The sequence below is a fragment of the Bombus bifarius genome, unplaced genomic scaffold, assembly GCF_011952205.1.
Source record: "Bombus bifarius isolate JDL3187 unplaced genomic scaffold, Bbif_JDL3187 scf7180000008162, whole genome shotgun sequence".
Lineage (NCBI taxonomy): Eukaryota > Metazoa > Arthropoda > Insecta > Hymenoptera > Apidae > Bombus > Bombus bifarius.
Genome location: NW_022884484.1, coordinates 1,727,789 through 1,742,182, shown reverse-complemented (window position 1 = coordinate 1,742,182; position 14,394 = coordinate 1,727,789). Strand labels below are relative to the sequence as shown.

General features: G+C 29.3%; 3 protein-coding genes across 3 annotated transcripts; 2 read left to right on the top strand and 1 right to left on the bottom strand.

The window, feature by feature from the left end:
• Positions 1-510: 510 nt before the first annotated feature.
• On the top strand, positions 511-3,244 carry LOC117208793 (protein UBASH3A homolog). The gene is made up of 4 exons (XM_033450156.1): positions 511-671; positions 1,020-1,257; positions 1,325-2,026; positions 2,108-3,244. The coding sequence occupies exons 1-4, from the start codon at positions 565-567 to the stop codon at positions 2,897-2,899; spliced, it is 1,839 nt and encodes a 612-aa protein (XP_033306047.1). The 5' UTR covers positions 511-564; the 3' UTR covers positions 2,900-3,244.
• Positions 3,245-3,754: 510 nt separating this feature from the next.
• LOC117208794 (electron transfer flavoprotein subunit beta) lies at positions 3,755-5,394 on the bottom strand. Its single transcript, XM_033450157.1, has 3 exons — positions 5,054-5,394; positions 4,411-4,809; positions 3,755-4,335 (listed from the first exon to the last, which is right to left on the bottom strand). Exons 1-3 carry the CDS (start codon positions 5,102-5,104, stop codon positions 4,024-4,026), a joined length of 762 nt encoding a protein of 253 aa, XP_033306048.1. The 5' UTR covers positions 5,105-5,394; the 3' UTR covers positions 3,755-4,023.
• Positions 5,395-6,708: 1,314 nt separating this feature from the next.
• LOC117208773 lies at positions 6,709-13,107 on the top strand. Its single transcript, XM_033450111.1, has 7 exons — positions 6,709-7,012; positions 7,550-8,034; positions 8,294-8,756; positions 8,946-9,103; positions 9,213-9,380; positions 9,628-10,092; positions 10,190-13,107. The coding sequence occupies exons 2-7, from the start codon at positions 7,581-7,583 to the stop codon at positions 10,312-10,314; spliced, it is 1,833 nt and encodes a 610-aa protein (XP_033306002.1). The 5' UTR covers positions 6,709-7,012; positions 7,550-7,580; the 3' UTR covers positions 10,315-13,107.
• The last annotated feature ends 1,287 nt before the right edge of the window (positions 13,108-14,394 follow it).

The following is a 14,394-nucleotide window of genomic DNA, read 5'->3' as shown; positions in this document are numbered from 1 at the left end:
ACTTCAATTAATTCGGCCATAAGATGGTTGTATACCAATGTCGATAAACTCATACACAAATGGTAAATCAACTCACTGTGTATATATCCCTATTCGTAATAAATATACTGTAACTGTATAAGCGTATTTTACCTTATTTCGAAGCGCAACATATGAATAAAATTTAAATAAAACCAAGGTATGTAATTCTATTTTTCGCTAATTATTGAATATTAGTTAAAAATACAAGAAATTCTAATTTAACGACAATATCTGAACGAAATACATTAATATTAAATGTAATTTTCAAGTTAAAAATGCAGAGTCTATTTATTATAGCAGCGAATTTTATTTCTCTTAAGAAAGAATCGTTAATTAACGATTCTCTTTAACGCTCCATGTGATTTTATCATATATGTATATACATAAATGGAAAATTTTGGAACACATTAAGCGATTTTAAAAACAGATGTTTTAAGACGAAGGAAATCGAATCGAAAATTCGATTCGATATAAAAACGTGTAAAGCGTTCCTTTGAACGATGTTGGCAGCAGGTAGCAAGTATCAAGGTGTAATGGACCGTCATGGCGACGTTACCGCCGCGGAAAAATCCAACTCCGACGAAGATTTTAAAACAGCATTTAACCCCGTTGCAAACGCTATTACAATTAGGTTTTCCGAAACATCGAGCGTGAGTATTAGAGTAAGATTGTAAAACACTATCGATACCTCTTTGCTATTCTACGAACAATTGCGTGCGATTATAATGCATTCAATGTAAACAAACAGCTGTCAAACATTAAGTACCATTGTTGTTTTCTTCTTGTCTTTGTTGATTCGTCATTGCCTATGCTTATCATAAAAATTTAACATATATACTTCTTTATCGTTATCTTCTTTTTGTTTTAATAAATCGATGTACAAAGTACGTAATTTCAAAAAAATTCTATACTTTTATTATGTAATCATAACGCGACTGGAATTATTTGACTAATTGTATAATCTGTAACAATTTAAATAAATATTCTATCGGTTCTAGAGAGAAAGCATTAGCTGCTACAGGACATCGAGGTGTTCAACTTGCATCGGATTGGCTAGTAGCTCATGTTAGAGATCCAACTTTGGATTCTGACACCCATAGACAATATGTTTTGTATGCTTGTCCTACGGGTGAATTAGCTGAGCAACTTATGAGATTTTGGTCAGAGAGTAAAGAACTCGTATGGAATGGAACACATAATTATGTGCCACATATTACGCTTGTATCATTTTTCAAGGTATAACATCATTTTAACAATACATGTAAATAAAAGTCACAAGTAGTACAAAAACATCTTTTTGCAGGCACCAGATGAATCTACCGAGGAATTGGTAAACGCGCTTGAAAGTATAGTTAACCAAGATGAATTATCAGATAATATTGAATTAGAAACTTATGTTTCTCCTAATTTTATGGGTCTATTTGTTAAGGAAGTAAATACAGAATGGCTAAAAAACATTGCCATTTGTTATGCAAACAAACTTTCAAGTTTGGGAATTTCTGCAGAACCCCAAATAAAATCTTTGCATTTGACATTGGCTTATCAATTTCCCAGCAACTTATATCAACAATTGCGCTTGATGGTGGAGAAATTGACACTCGTTTGTCCAACTAATTGGGAACTTAGATTATATTCCAGAGATTCTAGGCTACAAAATGCACATGTACATAAAGTGACACATCCTCACATGCCTAGGGAACACGATGAATTAGAATTGAGAGTGGGAGATTACATTTACATTCCAGAAGGGGCGTGTAGTCTATCTACAGATGGTTGGGTTGAAGGTGTCTCTTGGCTAACTGGTATTTCAGGGCATTTACCTTTGAATCATACAAAACGTACAGCTGAATCAGATTCATGGACTTTACATTCTACCATACAAATTACTGACAATAAAAGTGGAATTTTAAAAAAAGAAGAAATATCCCCAACTCGGAAACCACCAATATTGTTATCGAGTGATTCTATAGACAGCCCTGATGGAGTAGCAACAACTACTGAACCAGTAAATGACATCAATTATCTATTATTTATTTACATATAAAAATTCGAATTCTAATCTTTCATTTTACTTCTACATATACAGATTGAAGCTTCTGAAGCACCTCCAAGTTCCTCAAGACAAATTTTTATATGCCGTCATGGAGAAAGAGTAGATTTTACATTTGGAGCATGGATTCGTTATTGTTTTGAATCAAATGGATCCTATGTTCGTAGAGATTTGAATATGCCAAAGGAAATACCATCAAGAAATATACAGGACTTTCGAAACGATAGTCCTTTAACAACTGTAGGTGAAGTACAAGCAAGTTTGGTAGGAGAAGCTATGAAATCATCTAGTATTAAAATAGACGTGGCTTTTACATCTCCCTCATTAAGATGTATACAAACATTGGCCCACATTTTAAAAGGATTAGATTTAAACATTCCAATGAAAATAGAGCCAGGTCTCATAGAGTGGTTAGCATGGTATCCAAATGGTGTTCCTGTTTGGATGACATCTGAAGAATTAATAAAAGCAGGTTTTAACGTAGATAAAAGTTATAACCCAATTGTTAAAGCAAAAGATCTTCCATTGAAAGAAAATGCAGCCCAGTATTATGAACGAAGTTATGAATTAATCAAACAAATTATTGAAAATACAGTAGGAAATATTCTAATAGTAGCTCATGCTGCTTCTTTGGCCGCTTGTACCAGACAATTAACAGGTGGGAAAGTGCCACCAGCTTCTGAAGTTACTAGATTAGCACAGAGAGTACCATATTTAGCATGTTTAACAGCACGTGAAGGGTTGGATGGTTGGCAACTTCATCCACCTCCTTTTCCTCCTATAACCCATACCAGTAATACTAGATTTGATTGGAAAGTATTATTATAAAAAGTAATTAATATTTTAAATACAGTTTTTCTCTTTTTATCTTTTAAATTACTAAAGCTTAAATCATTAAAAACTATGCAGATGCAATGAATTTTTTGTAATATATGTATTTTAATTTATATAAACTACATTAGAAAGAGGGAAAAAGTATTAAAAAGATTATTTTCTGGGTTGGGTTATTTATAACATAATAAAAAATATGCCAGTCATCTATTCAATATTTAAAACAATTAACATTTGTAGGGCAATAAATACGGGTATTGATTTTTTTAATTCTACCTTTTCTATAGAGATATGCTAAGTAAGATATACATTTAAAATGAATGTATGAATTAATATTTTGAAATATATATAGATATATTTCTATATTCTCATAGATTTAGAGATTTAGACATAGAGATATATTCTCATAGATTTCGTACTGGTCGTTTAGAAAATGTTTAGTAAAGACTAAGTATAGTATTTATAACCTTTAACAGGCAAATATTGAGAGTTTATTCAGAGTTTTTAAGAATGTATTTAAAAGATTATGAAATTAAAAAATTGGTTATATGATGATTTGCTGTAATGTTAATCACAATTTGTAAAGTTCATATGGTTATTGAATCAATCTATTATTTATTCAAATGTTTAAATCTGCATGTATTTTGAACGTATTATTATATACGTAGAATATATAATCAGACTTAGAATCTGTTACTACTATGTTTAGTAAAGGTTTACTTTATTCTTGCAAAAAATCTATGTGTACGAAAATTACAAAAATCAGTAAATAATAAAATTTTTCCACACACTGTACAGGTCTATGAAACAATAGTTGGCATGAATAATGTGTGAAGAAATAGAAGTACAAAATTAATGTAGAAAAATAATGTTATTTACCAAAGAAATATATAAGATGTTATTTCATTACAAATACCAGTTATATCATGAAGGGACCTATTATTTTATTTACTGCAGAAAAAGTTTATTCAAGTGTAATATATAACATACCATAATGTATAAAAAGTTTTCTATATAAAGATAGTAAAAATGTAATTATATATTTATATATGTATAAATGACATCAATGTAAAACAAAATGAAATAATTTTAAAAAAATTTTTCAATAACAATATATATAATTACACATGTCCACTTTCCTTTAATTTTGCAATTAATGTATCAACATCTGGTACAATAGCTCCAGCTTGTCTGACTGGTGGTTCTTCGACTGACAAAATTTCAATCCTTGCTGAAGTATCTATACCAAGATCTTTTGCTGTTAGTTTTTTAATTGGCTTTTTTTTTGCTTTCATAATATTTGGTAATGTGGCATATCGTGGCTCATTAAGCCGAAGATCAGCACTTAAAACTGCTGGCATTTTCATTTTAATAACCTCTAAACCTCCATCAACTTCACGTGTTACGGTTAGTTCACTATCATTTCTTTCAATCTGTTACAAAAAAACAATCTATATTATAAGATACTTGTAAAATATGTTGTTTAAGGTCTTACTCAATTAACTTACCTTACTACAAAATGTACCAGTTGGCCAATCCAAAATACCTCCAATCATTTGTGCAGTTTGGTTACTATCATCATCTATAGCTTGTTTTCCAACAATAATTAAATCTGCTTTCTCATCCTGAGCTAATTTGGCTAATATTTTGGAAACATGAACAGGTTGTAAAGTTTCATATTCAGATCCAGATATTTCAACATGAATGCCTTTATCAGCACCCATTGCAAGTGCAGTCCTTATCACATCTTGACATAGTGGAGGACCACATGAAACTGCAATGACCTCCTCTACTAATTTCTTCTCTTTCATTCGTACAGCTTCTTCAATTGCAATTTCATCAAAAGGGTTCATTGAATGTTTCACTCCATCTGTTATAACACCTGTTTTATCTGATTTGACACGAATCTAAAAATAAATAACAAAATATAAAAATGTTATCTATAGTTGATGATATTTGAAACAATATATGTACACATTTCTTAAGAAATATAATTTTAAATTATTTAAATTTATAATATTCATTTTTTATTGTAATATAAATTCTAAATGAATCTACGAATTACATAGTACATAAGCATAATACTTTCCATTGATCTACAATCTGTACTATATACTATTTCTCATTTATTATTACATTACTGATAATTACCTTAACTGCATAATCGATAACTCTCTTTACACCTACAAGTGCTCGTGTCATTGTTAATTAATAAAGAGGACGATAAATTATACAATTACAAGTTATAATTTTTTTTTCACGATATTTATCGAGGTGTTTACAGAACTACTTTAACCTCTCATATGCTATATACGGTGTATGTAGTCTGACTATTTTATTGACTTGCTTAACACTCTTCACTCTTCACTCTGTTACTTGGTAAATGGTCTAAAGTTCATTGTTGTTTTGATATGTTATAAATGCCTGTGTTGATTTCATGAACATATTTTCATATAGTTCGCGCTGATGTAACTGCGAACGTCATAACATGATCATTTCAGATTTTAGATTAAATAATCAAAAGATTGCTTAAAAAATAAAAATATAAAAATAATGTCTCGAATTTGCAAGCCAGAATGTAAAACTCATATTAAACATGGCTCGTTTTTGAAATAACTTTTTTCATAGATCCTAACTTATTTATGATGGATGAAACAGCGAGATTTGTAATCGTGTGTGTGTGTGTGTGTGTGTGTGTGTGTATATATATATATATATATATATATATATATATATACAATTAGTGATGACATTTTTATCTGAATCAAATTCATAAATAATTTACAACAGTACTTTTTGTTTTATGGCTTTATTCCGTATAGTATATTACACGTTAAGGCCATTTTCCATTTTTCAATGTATATATATATATATATATATATACATATATATATGTGTATATATATATATATATATATATATATACATTGAAAATATATATATATATATATATTTATATATAAATATATATATATAATAATATAATATATATATATATATATATATATATATATATATATATATAAATAAAATGTATGTTACATGCATCTCTTAAATAAAACAGTAAGGAGATGAATCATGCATTTTAGTTCAATTACTGTTGTTTTATCGTTCAAAAAGAACATAATGTAGATGATTATATATTTTTTTAAAACGACTAATTTTAATTATTTCAATGGGCATTATAATTATAAATCACAATATCAATTATTCCTAATATTAAATAATAAGGATTTTTATATAAATCATTCAATACATAAAATATACATATTAACTACTGCTACGAAATTAATTTATTCCCAGATTAACAGATACTTTAATATTATAATTTAAGGTATTAGCTAAAAAAATGATCGATGCAGTTCGGTTCTTTTGATCTAATACATGAACCATGTAGAATAACGAAATTTTCGTTGGATGATTCGAATATTCATTTGACTCAATAAATTACATATATGTACCTGTAAAGTAAGTCATAAATCATTAACTATTACTACTTTATATATAATAGCATTTTAAATATTTGATAAACCCCTTTTTTAAAGCATGATATTTTTAACAAAAGAAAGAAATAAATTTTCACAATTTTTCCATTTGCAGAATATTACTAACAAATATGCTGCTTTTAAATCAATGAAAATTTTAGCACACATCCGTTTCAACAAATGAAACTTTCGAAATGCATGAAAATAGTTACATACAATTTTCATACTCCAATAGAATTAGAATAAAAGAGATTTTGAGCGATCGCTGTTGCACCAATCAGAATGAATATGAAATCAAGTTTGCGCCACACATGGCGTCCAAGAACCGACGCCATCTAACGTCTGGCATTCCTGTTTTTTTCGTGCGGGTAAAATCACGGCTTTCTATAGCGCGCAAGCCTTTATCGTTTTGTTTTGTAGAATACGGTAAGTTAAGTGGATATCTTTGATAAATCGACTATGCTACGCGTATGCCGAATGAAATGTTAGCTGAAAAAGAGCGTTCACGCGTTAAAGAAAGTGTGTGGGAAAATGAGTTAACCGTGTGTTAACGCGCAGTGGTCAACTATCCGTGCAAGTTTAGCAAAGGAATATATATCCATATTCAGGACGTGATAACGTCGAGGTAATTAAATGTTAATTTTTGAGATTGAAAGTATGCTTTGATTCTCCAAATATTTATAGAATCTAAATCCATTGAAAGTTTCCTTCGTGTTTATGTTTACTCCTCTAATTACCCCCTCCCTCTTCAGCCACCTTCTGTGCCTCAATTCTTATTGAGATTCTCCCTCGTTTTCTTCATGCTTTATACGAGTGTTTTCTTTTTTATAGCCTTGTTTCTTTGCCTTTTTCTTAATCATCATATGGATTTGGTATCTATCTCATATGTTTGTTATTACATTGATTACAATAACCAAACTGTGGAAATCGCTATTTATATTGATGAAATGTTAGCTCCGCTTTGTTGAATTATTCTTGATATTCTTTTGATATTTTGATGAAGAATGCTAGCATACTACCAAACATAAAATAATTATATATCAATAGTTTTGCAAACGTTATTCATATATATATATATATATTTATTTCTTAATATTTCTATATTATAAATGTATATTTATGCATAGCTAATTTCAACTAATTGACATTGGCTTTTTATAAGTATATAGAAAGACGTATTTAATCAGTGAAAAATGAGCACATCGGCCATAAAATCAACGATACCTGGAGTAGGTACATCCCCAACTTCTACCAGTCATTCTATTCTTCCCATGAATGCAATGGCACAGAAAGTCGTATCAGGATCAGAACCAGGATCTATGAAGCCTTTACCAGGAACTGGATTAAGCTATGTTACATTACAACCACCCAGTCAACCTTTGAGCTTAGTACAAGATCATAGACCTTCTGTATATCAAACACCACCTTATGTAAGCAGCAATTCTGAAAAGGAACCAGACCTGGATAAATTAATCCCTAATGGAGTAGAGATTATGAAAACTGAAACAGAACAGAATATGTCTGTTTCTATAAAGCAGAGTGAATCTAACAGAAATAATAATTTAAGTCCAGATAATCCTACACAAGATTCACAAAGAGATGTTCAAACAGAACAAGAGATGACACCTATCAATTTAGATTTTCCTGGTTAGTAAAAATATAAATTTCTTATTAATTTAAGTATGTAATTAATTTTATATTATATTTTGTTCATTGAATGTACTTCAATGTTGCATCACAGATATTTTTACTTGCATGTATATCATTGGATATAATAATTCAACAAGTTATTTACATATATTGCACATTGAATTTATTAACATTATAATGCATGTAAAAATGTACAAATATAATATACTTACCTATATCTATGCATATATATATATATATATATATGTTACTTTAGTATTATGTCCACAATTACAAAACAAAGTTGAAGAGAAGAAAACTCCTGTAAATAATGGATCAAAAGAATCTGACGGAATTCCAATTAATACAAATTTACAAACAAAATTGTCATCACACAAATCAGAAGATGGGTCAGTAAAATCTGATAGTCAGAAGTCAAAAACTACAACTCAAAGTACGAAACTTGTGGCAGATAATTCTGCATTACCACAAACAAATAATCCACCAAAGGTTGAAACAAAGGTCACTGGTTCGCCAAAAACAAATAAGAGAAAGTCTAGGGAATTGAAAGATTTAAGGGGAACTTCAGCAAATTCAGATGGAGCAAGCAAACCAAAAAGAAATCGAATTCAAACACAGCCTTATCAGAGTCCATTACCAGAAATTGCATTGCTTGTAAAAAATTTAAATAAGCCTCCACCATCGAAAGCTTCTGACGACAAACTTATAGTATTCTATAAGTAAGTATGAGTCATATGACATTTCCAAAAATGTAAAATATGATGTAATGATGAATAATAATAAAAAGTTTAATCTCTATACAAACTTTCATTCACAAATATGATAATTTACATTGGTTTTGAATATAAATATAAGCAAAATTAATAATGTCATCACATGCATTAACTTTTATTGATATTCATTATTAGAAATGAATTTTTGGCTGTGAGAAATGCGGAAGGAAGTTTCTACGTATGTCAAGCAATGCAAAATATATATAAATCTAGCAGAAGAATTCGTATACGTTGGCTTTCTCAAGATAAAAACAATGGTGAAATATATTCACCAGATTTTTATGATTATATAGGTAATATATAATAGTTATTAAATGTCATGTACACTTGGCTTATATTTTGTAATATTTGTTATGTTATACGATGCAGATTATGTTTATTTTTTCTTTTTTTAAATTTCAGATTTCGACTGTATATTAACAAATTTAAATTTAAACAAAATTGACAAAAATAAATTCCAGCTAACCAAGATTGAATTATTACGTACAGAAAATATTTTGAAAAGAGCAATTGATGTTGAAGCAGGCGTATCCGAAAAACCTCGAGTAACAGAAGAACACCCAGATGGACGTTAGTATTTTTATATACTATTTATATAAACTTTTACAAAAAATGTTTAAATGTCATTTATTAATGTTACTAAAATTTTGTGTCTGTTCAGCTTTAATAGATTTTATTGATAGCGTTTAGTTTATTCCATTATTTCTTGTTTCAAAGTCAATAAGATTCAGATTTAATATTACTTGTTTCTTATTTATATTCTTGAAATTTTGTAAAAATATTTCATAAAATTGAAATGTTAATATCTTATCCACAGTTGACCTTTCACTTTATAAAGATGAGTCACAATTAAAGAGAAGAAAAAGTCACAACTTGCATAAACAAAAACAAAGTTTGCGTAAGAAATCAAAACGAACTGAAAGCTTCTCTGAAGATGATGCTACCGAAGAAGAATCAGGAAAGAAATCACCTAAATCGAATCGTTCTAAAAAGCGAACAGTTAACAAAGCTCTGGCTATTGCAAAATCTGTTGCAAAGGGATCTAGTAGAGCAGAAAGAGCATTGAACAGAAATACAAAGTCTGGAAGTGAAACTACTGCAGCCACTACTAATAGTACTGCAACTACTACTACCACTACTACTACTGCAACTGTAACTACATCCGCAACACCAATAGATGCAATTAAAAATAATACTGATGTTAAAAAAAGTGAAAATAAAAAGAGCACAAAGCAACAGAATAATAATAACGCAAGTGGGGTTTCAAGGACGAAACTACGTGGTAAGAAGTTCTCATTAATATGATATTAGTATAGTCTCCATACCTATCAATATATTGGTATAATTTTTTTCTAAAACTATCATAATTTACTTTTTAGCTTCTGTACAAAACACACAACAAAGTAACAAAACAGCAGGTCGTCCAAAGCGCATGGCTGCAACCACAGGTGTTGCGCCAACCGAAGAAGCGGCTTCTCGAAAAAAGCCACGTGGGCGAGCATAAGATTAACGTAATTTACTTGTATTTCCTGTACTGCACCTAGAACAGAATCTGCATCGTAGGCAATATGTACACGTAGTACACTCTTTAAAAATTGCGATCGATTTATAATGTAATATATATGATCTTATTATCTATCAGATGCTGCATTATATTATAGTCCAACAATGTGGGATCAACAATTTATATTACGATGCGGCAAGTCGCATTTAAACGAAGAAAAGACTCAGAGACTTATAAGAGTGATATTGTGATATCATACAAAATTTGTACATATCGTCTACGTTTCAGATTCCTACAGGAGAAGAAAATCATGGAATGTGTATGAAAAACGGTACCTTGGTTGAGTAATAACTATCTACAGGGTGTCACAAGCTAATGCACTCTTGCAATAGTCTATTTTTGATGTTGTGAGTGAATTGTACGTGATTCAGTTGAGTTTAATGTACACTTTCCATTGGATATGATAGCTATGTACAAATATATATATCTGGGGCTTATAACGTACTCAATAGAAAGATGAAAATGAAAGAAAATAGAGTACGAGAGAATGAGAACAATCCGTGAATTATCGATCTCTAAGTTATGGATCGGTAGATTTAGAAGTACAATATCTGTACATTATGCTGAATCCTTGCTGTTTAAAAAATAGCATATAATATGGTCCAGCGCCTATGTTAAAGACAGGCAGAGAAAAAAAGTGCCCTCAACTGTAAATCCTTGTCCTGTTGTTGAATCTGTGGATTCATAAAAGAAAGAGTCTTATGCCTGGAGATGTAACGTTTTAACTGTAGTTTATTTTTGAATCATTTACGTCAATGAATTTCTAATATAATTCATTGTTATAAAAAATGAAGAGGATCATATTAATTATGATGGTGTCAAACTATAATTTAACCACTTAAACATTATATTCCTTTCTTAAGAAAAAAAAAAAAATAAATAAAATAGCACTTATTTACTCTGATAAGTCTGGATTTAAATGTGTAAAAACTTGCTTTATCTATGTATTATTTTATTTTTTCAAAGATTATGGACAAAGTGTATATTTACTGAAAGATAGATGATTATGATTTATACACACTCTTCACCAAATCTAAATTCGTATATTTTAATGTAGTTTATAGTTTATATTTTGTGTCAAAATATATTATTGGGGATACAAATTTTGTATCAATATTGAGAAAGGGAAATTATAAAAATCAATTTATTACGATGTATGTACATTGAACGAAGGTATCGAGGCATGTATTTGTTTTTTACATTACACTGGTAGAAGGATACACAATACATAATTGTTTTACATGAGAAAAGTCTTTGGGTTTTAGGAAAATGAAAAATGAATTTTATTAATTAAAATTGTATCGTTTTTTTCGTTAAAAATTTAGTTGTCGAAATTGTGTGAACTTATTTAATGCATCGGCCGTTGAATATTGCATAAACTTAAATGAGAAAATAATTTCTCATTTACATGATTTTATCTGTATGTACATATAATAATTAGGTAAACAAAATTGTGAAAATGAATAAAAATCTATACGAGCGTTTGGAATCTTGAAGGCTAATGTATCTTATTCATTTGACAGTGTGTTCCAATTAATTATGTTGCAATATGAATGAACAGTGCAAAATCCTTTGTCTCTTATTTCAGGAAACATTGAACACATGTACGATGTACATATAATTCATAAGCTTATAACGTTAAAGACAACTCAAGAATGCCGTTTAAACGAATAGGCATATCGACTTCTATTGAAAATAGGACATAATTATTATAATAAATGATTAAGGTGAATTTAATTCTTGAGATAGGAGATGAATAAGATACCAATCCTGTCATTGGTCCATTGCATATTGTATTTAAAGTATACACACACATAATGTATAAATTTAAAATATACGCAAACGTAATGTATAAATTTAGCGAAGGAAAAAAGATTCTAATGAAAACCGAGGAATTTGCTTATATTGTTATTCGATTTTGCTTTGAAAGCAATTCTGAAAATTAGTTGTATAATATCGAGATGATTCATAGAACGGTGCAAATGATTATGACTAAATATTATCATTAGCGTCGATGGATGATATGTAATATATAATAAATTTTCAAGACAAGCTGCACTTTATCATTTCGTGAAGCAAAATCGATTACAACATATAACTCGAATAAATACAGCTCTCGATATTCTTCTCGTGAGCCACTTGCAAATTTAAGGCGGGAGAATAGTACGAAGGAAATTGAATCGAAAAGCAATTATACATTTGCGTGCGGGCTGATATTTGTTGAGGATACCTAAAACTAATGTATTAAATTTCAAAGACCGAAGTTTAAACATGTAGACACTAGGTAATTGACCAGTAAAGAAGATCATCTTTCACTTTATACACGATGAACTATAAACTTGTATTCATCTGTATTAATTTATTATACATATGTGAAAAAATGTTTATTCGAGCCAGTAAATCCCAAATTTTGTATTGTCATTATTATAAGAAAAATAATTCGTATGTTTAATTTCGTTTTTTCTCGTGATTGCGTTTTTTAAAGTAAGACTAGAAATCGTTGTTCAAAATTTAAGAGCTAAAGATACATTTGCTACAAAAAAGTATATGTAAAATTCAAAGTACAAATAGTTTGTCATGAAAGTATCAAATCTTTAGCCCAAAATTTAGGAAACATCGGTTTAAAGTGTTACGTTAAATAAGATCTCAACTACCTCGATATATGACTTATTTCTACAATAATGTAAAGATTGTATCTCTGATTTTAGATACATATAATTTAGAGGGACCTCATTTTATTTGCATTATGATTTACTTATATATGATATGCAAATATATGACACTTGATATTATCAGCATCTGAAATGTCCTTTTCATCCAATACTTAAATATATAAAAGTGATATTACGTTGAGATAAGAAATACAAAAACAAAATTTATGTTCATCTATTTCGGTGCTATCTTTATAAATGAATCTTGATTGGTTCAAAATTTTTATTGATTTTTAATATTTTTCTAATTTTTGTATCAAATGAAAAGGATGTTTTAGTCCAACGATATCAAATGTTGTATCTTATACAATACAAAATAATAATCTTGGTCAGTTTGCGGTGCCAATTATTTTTATCTTTTGAACAGTAATCCACCGACAAGATTTGTCCTAAAACACAGGAAATCTATTATTGGCTCTCACTTGACTTCTAAGCACTGCTTCAATGAATTTACAGCATATGTCCCTTATTAATCTGAATGTCACGATTGCATTCTAATTATGTAATAAGTACACAAACCGTATTACGCGTGTCGCATTTAGATAGACGTTTAAATGATTAAATAAAAGCGATCGTGCGATTACCTCTAATTATGATTCTTGTAAGAATAGATATTTACATAGTCGAAAAGTACAGCCCACATGCGAAAATATCGAGCCATGCTCGAAACGCGTTACTAAAGACTGCCTTTTTGCTTCGAGGTCGCGTGAATTAGCATTTACATTAGGAAATATTCGCAAATAGTAAATGTACGATATTTGATATTTCGTGTAAATTTAGTTGTCGTTTTCAATTCGAGAATTGAATCGAATTTTCAAAAGTCTTATATTACTGTACAAAATATGATAAAGACAATCTTTTAGCATAAAGATATTCATGTTTTCCAGGTATGATTGTATTATAATTTTATTCCAATTTTATTTTTTGAGATTGTTTATTTTTCTAGATCGCATATAACTGATCTTTTTTTTTTTAATATTATAATAAAGTAGCTACGATGACCTTTAGTAGGAAATTAAATCGAAAGTTAAATTCGATTCATACTTCTTATTGATCGGCGACACATATTTAATAATATTTCATATGGCCTACTCAGTACCTAAAACACGAAGAATTATTTGACCAGGAGCACAATGGCAGAAAATAAAAATTGTACATGTATAGAGAGCGCGTTTCAAGTAAAATTGGCTCGATCCTTTTGAGATTCATTTTTCTAGAAGTTATTCTATACAATTTACATGCGATTCCACTATTTGGAAACCATTTGCAAGGAGTTTCTAATATCTTATTGTAAAATGATTAATTACAA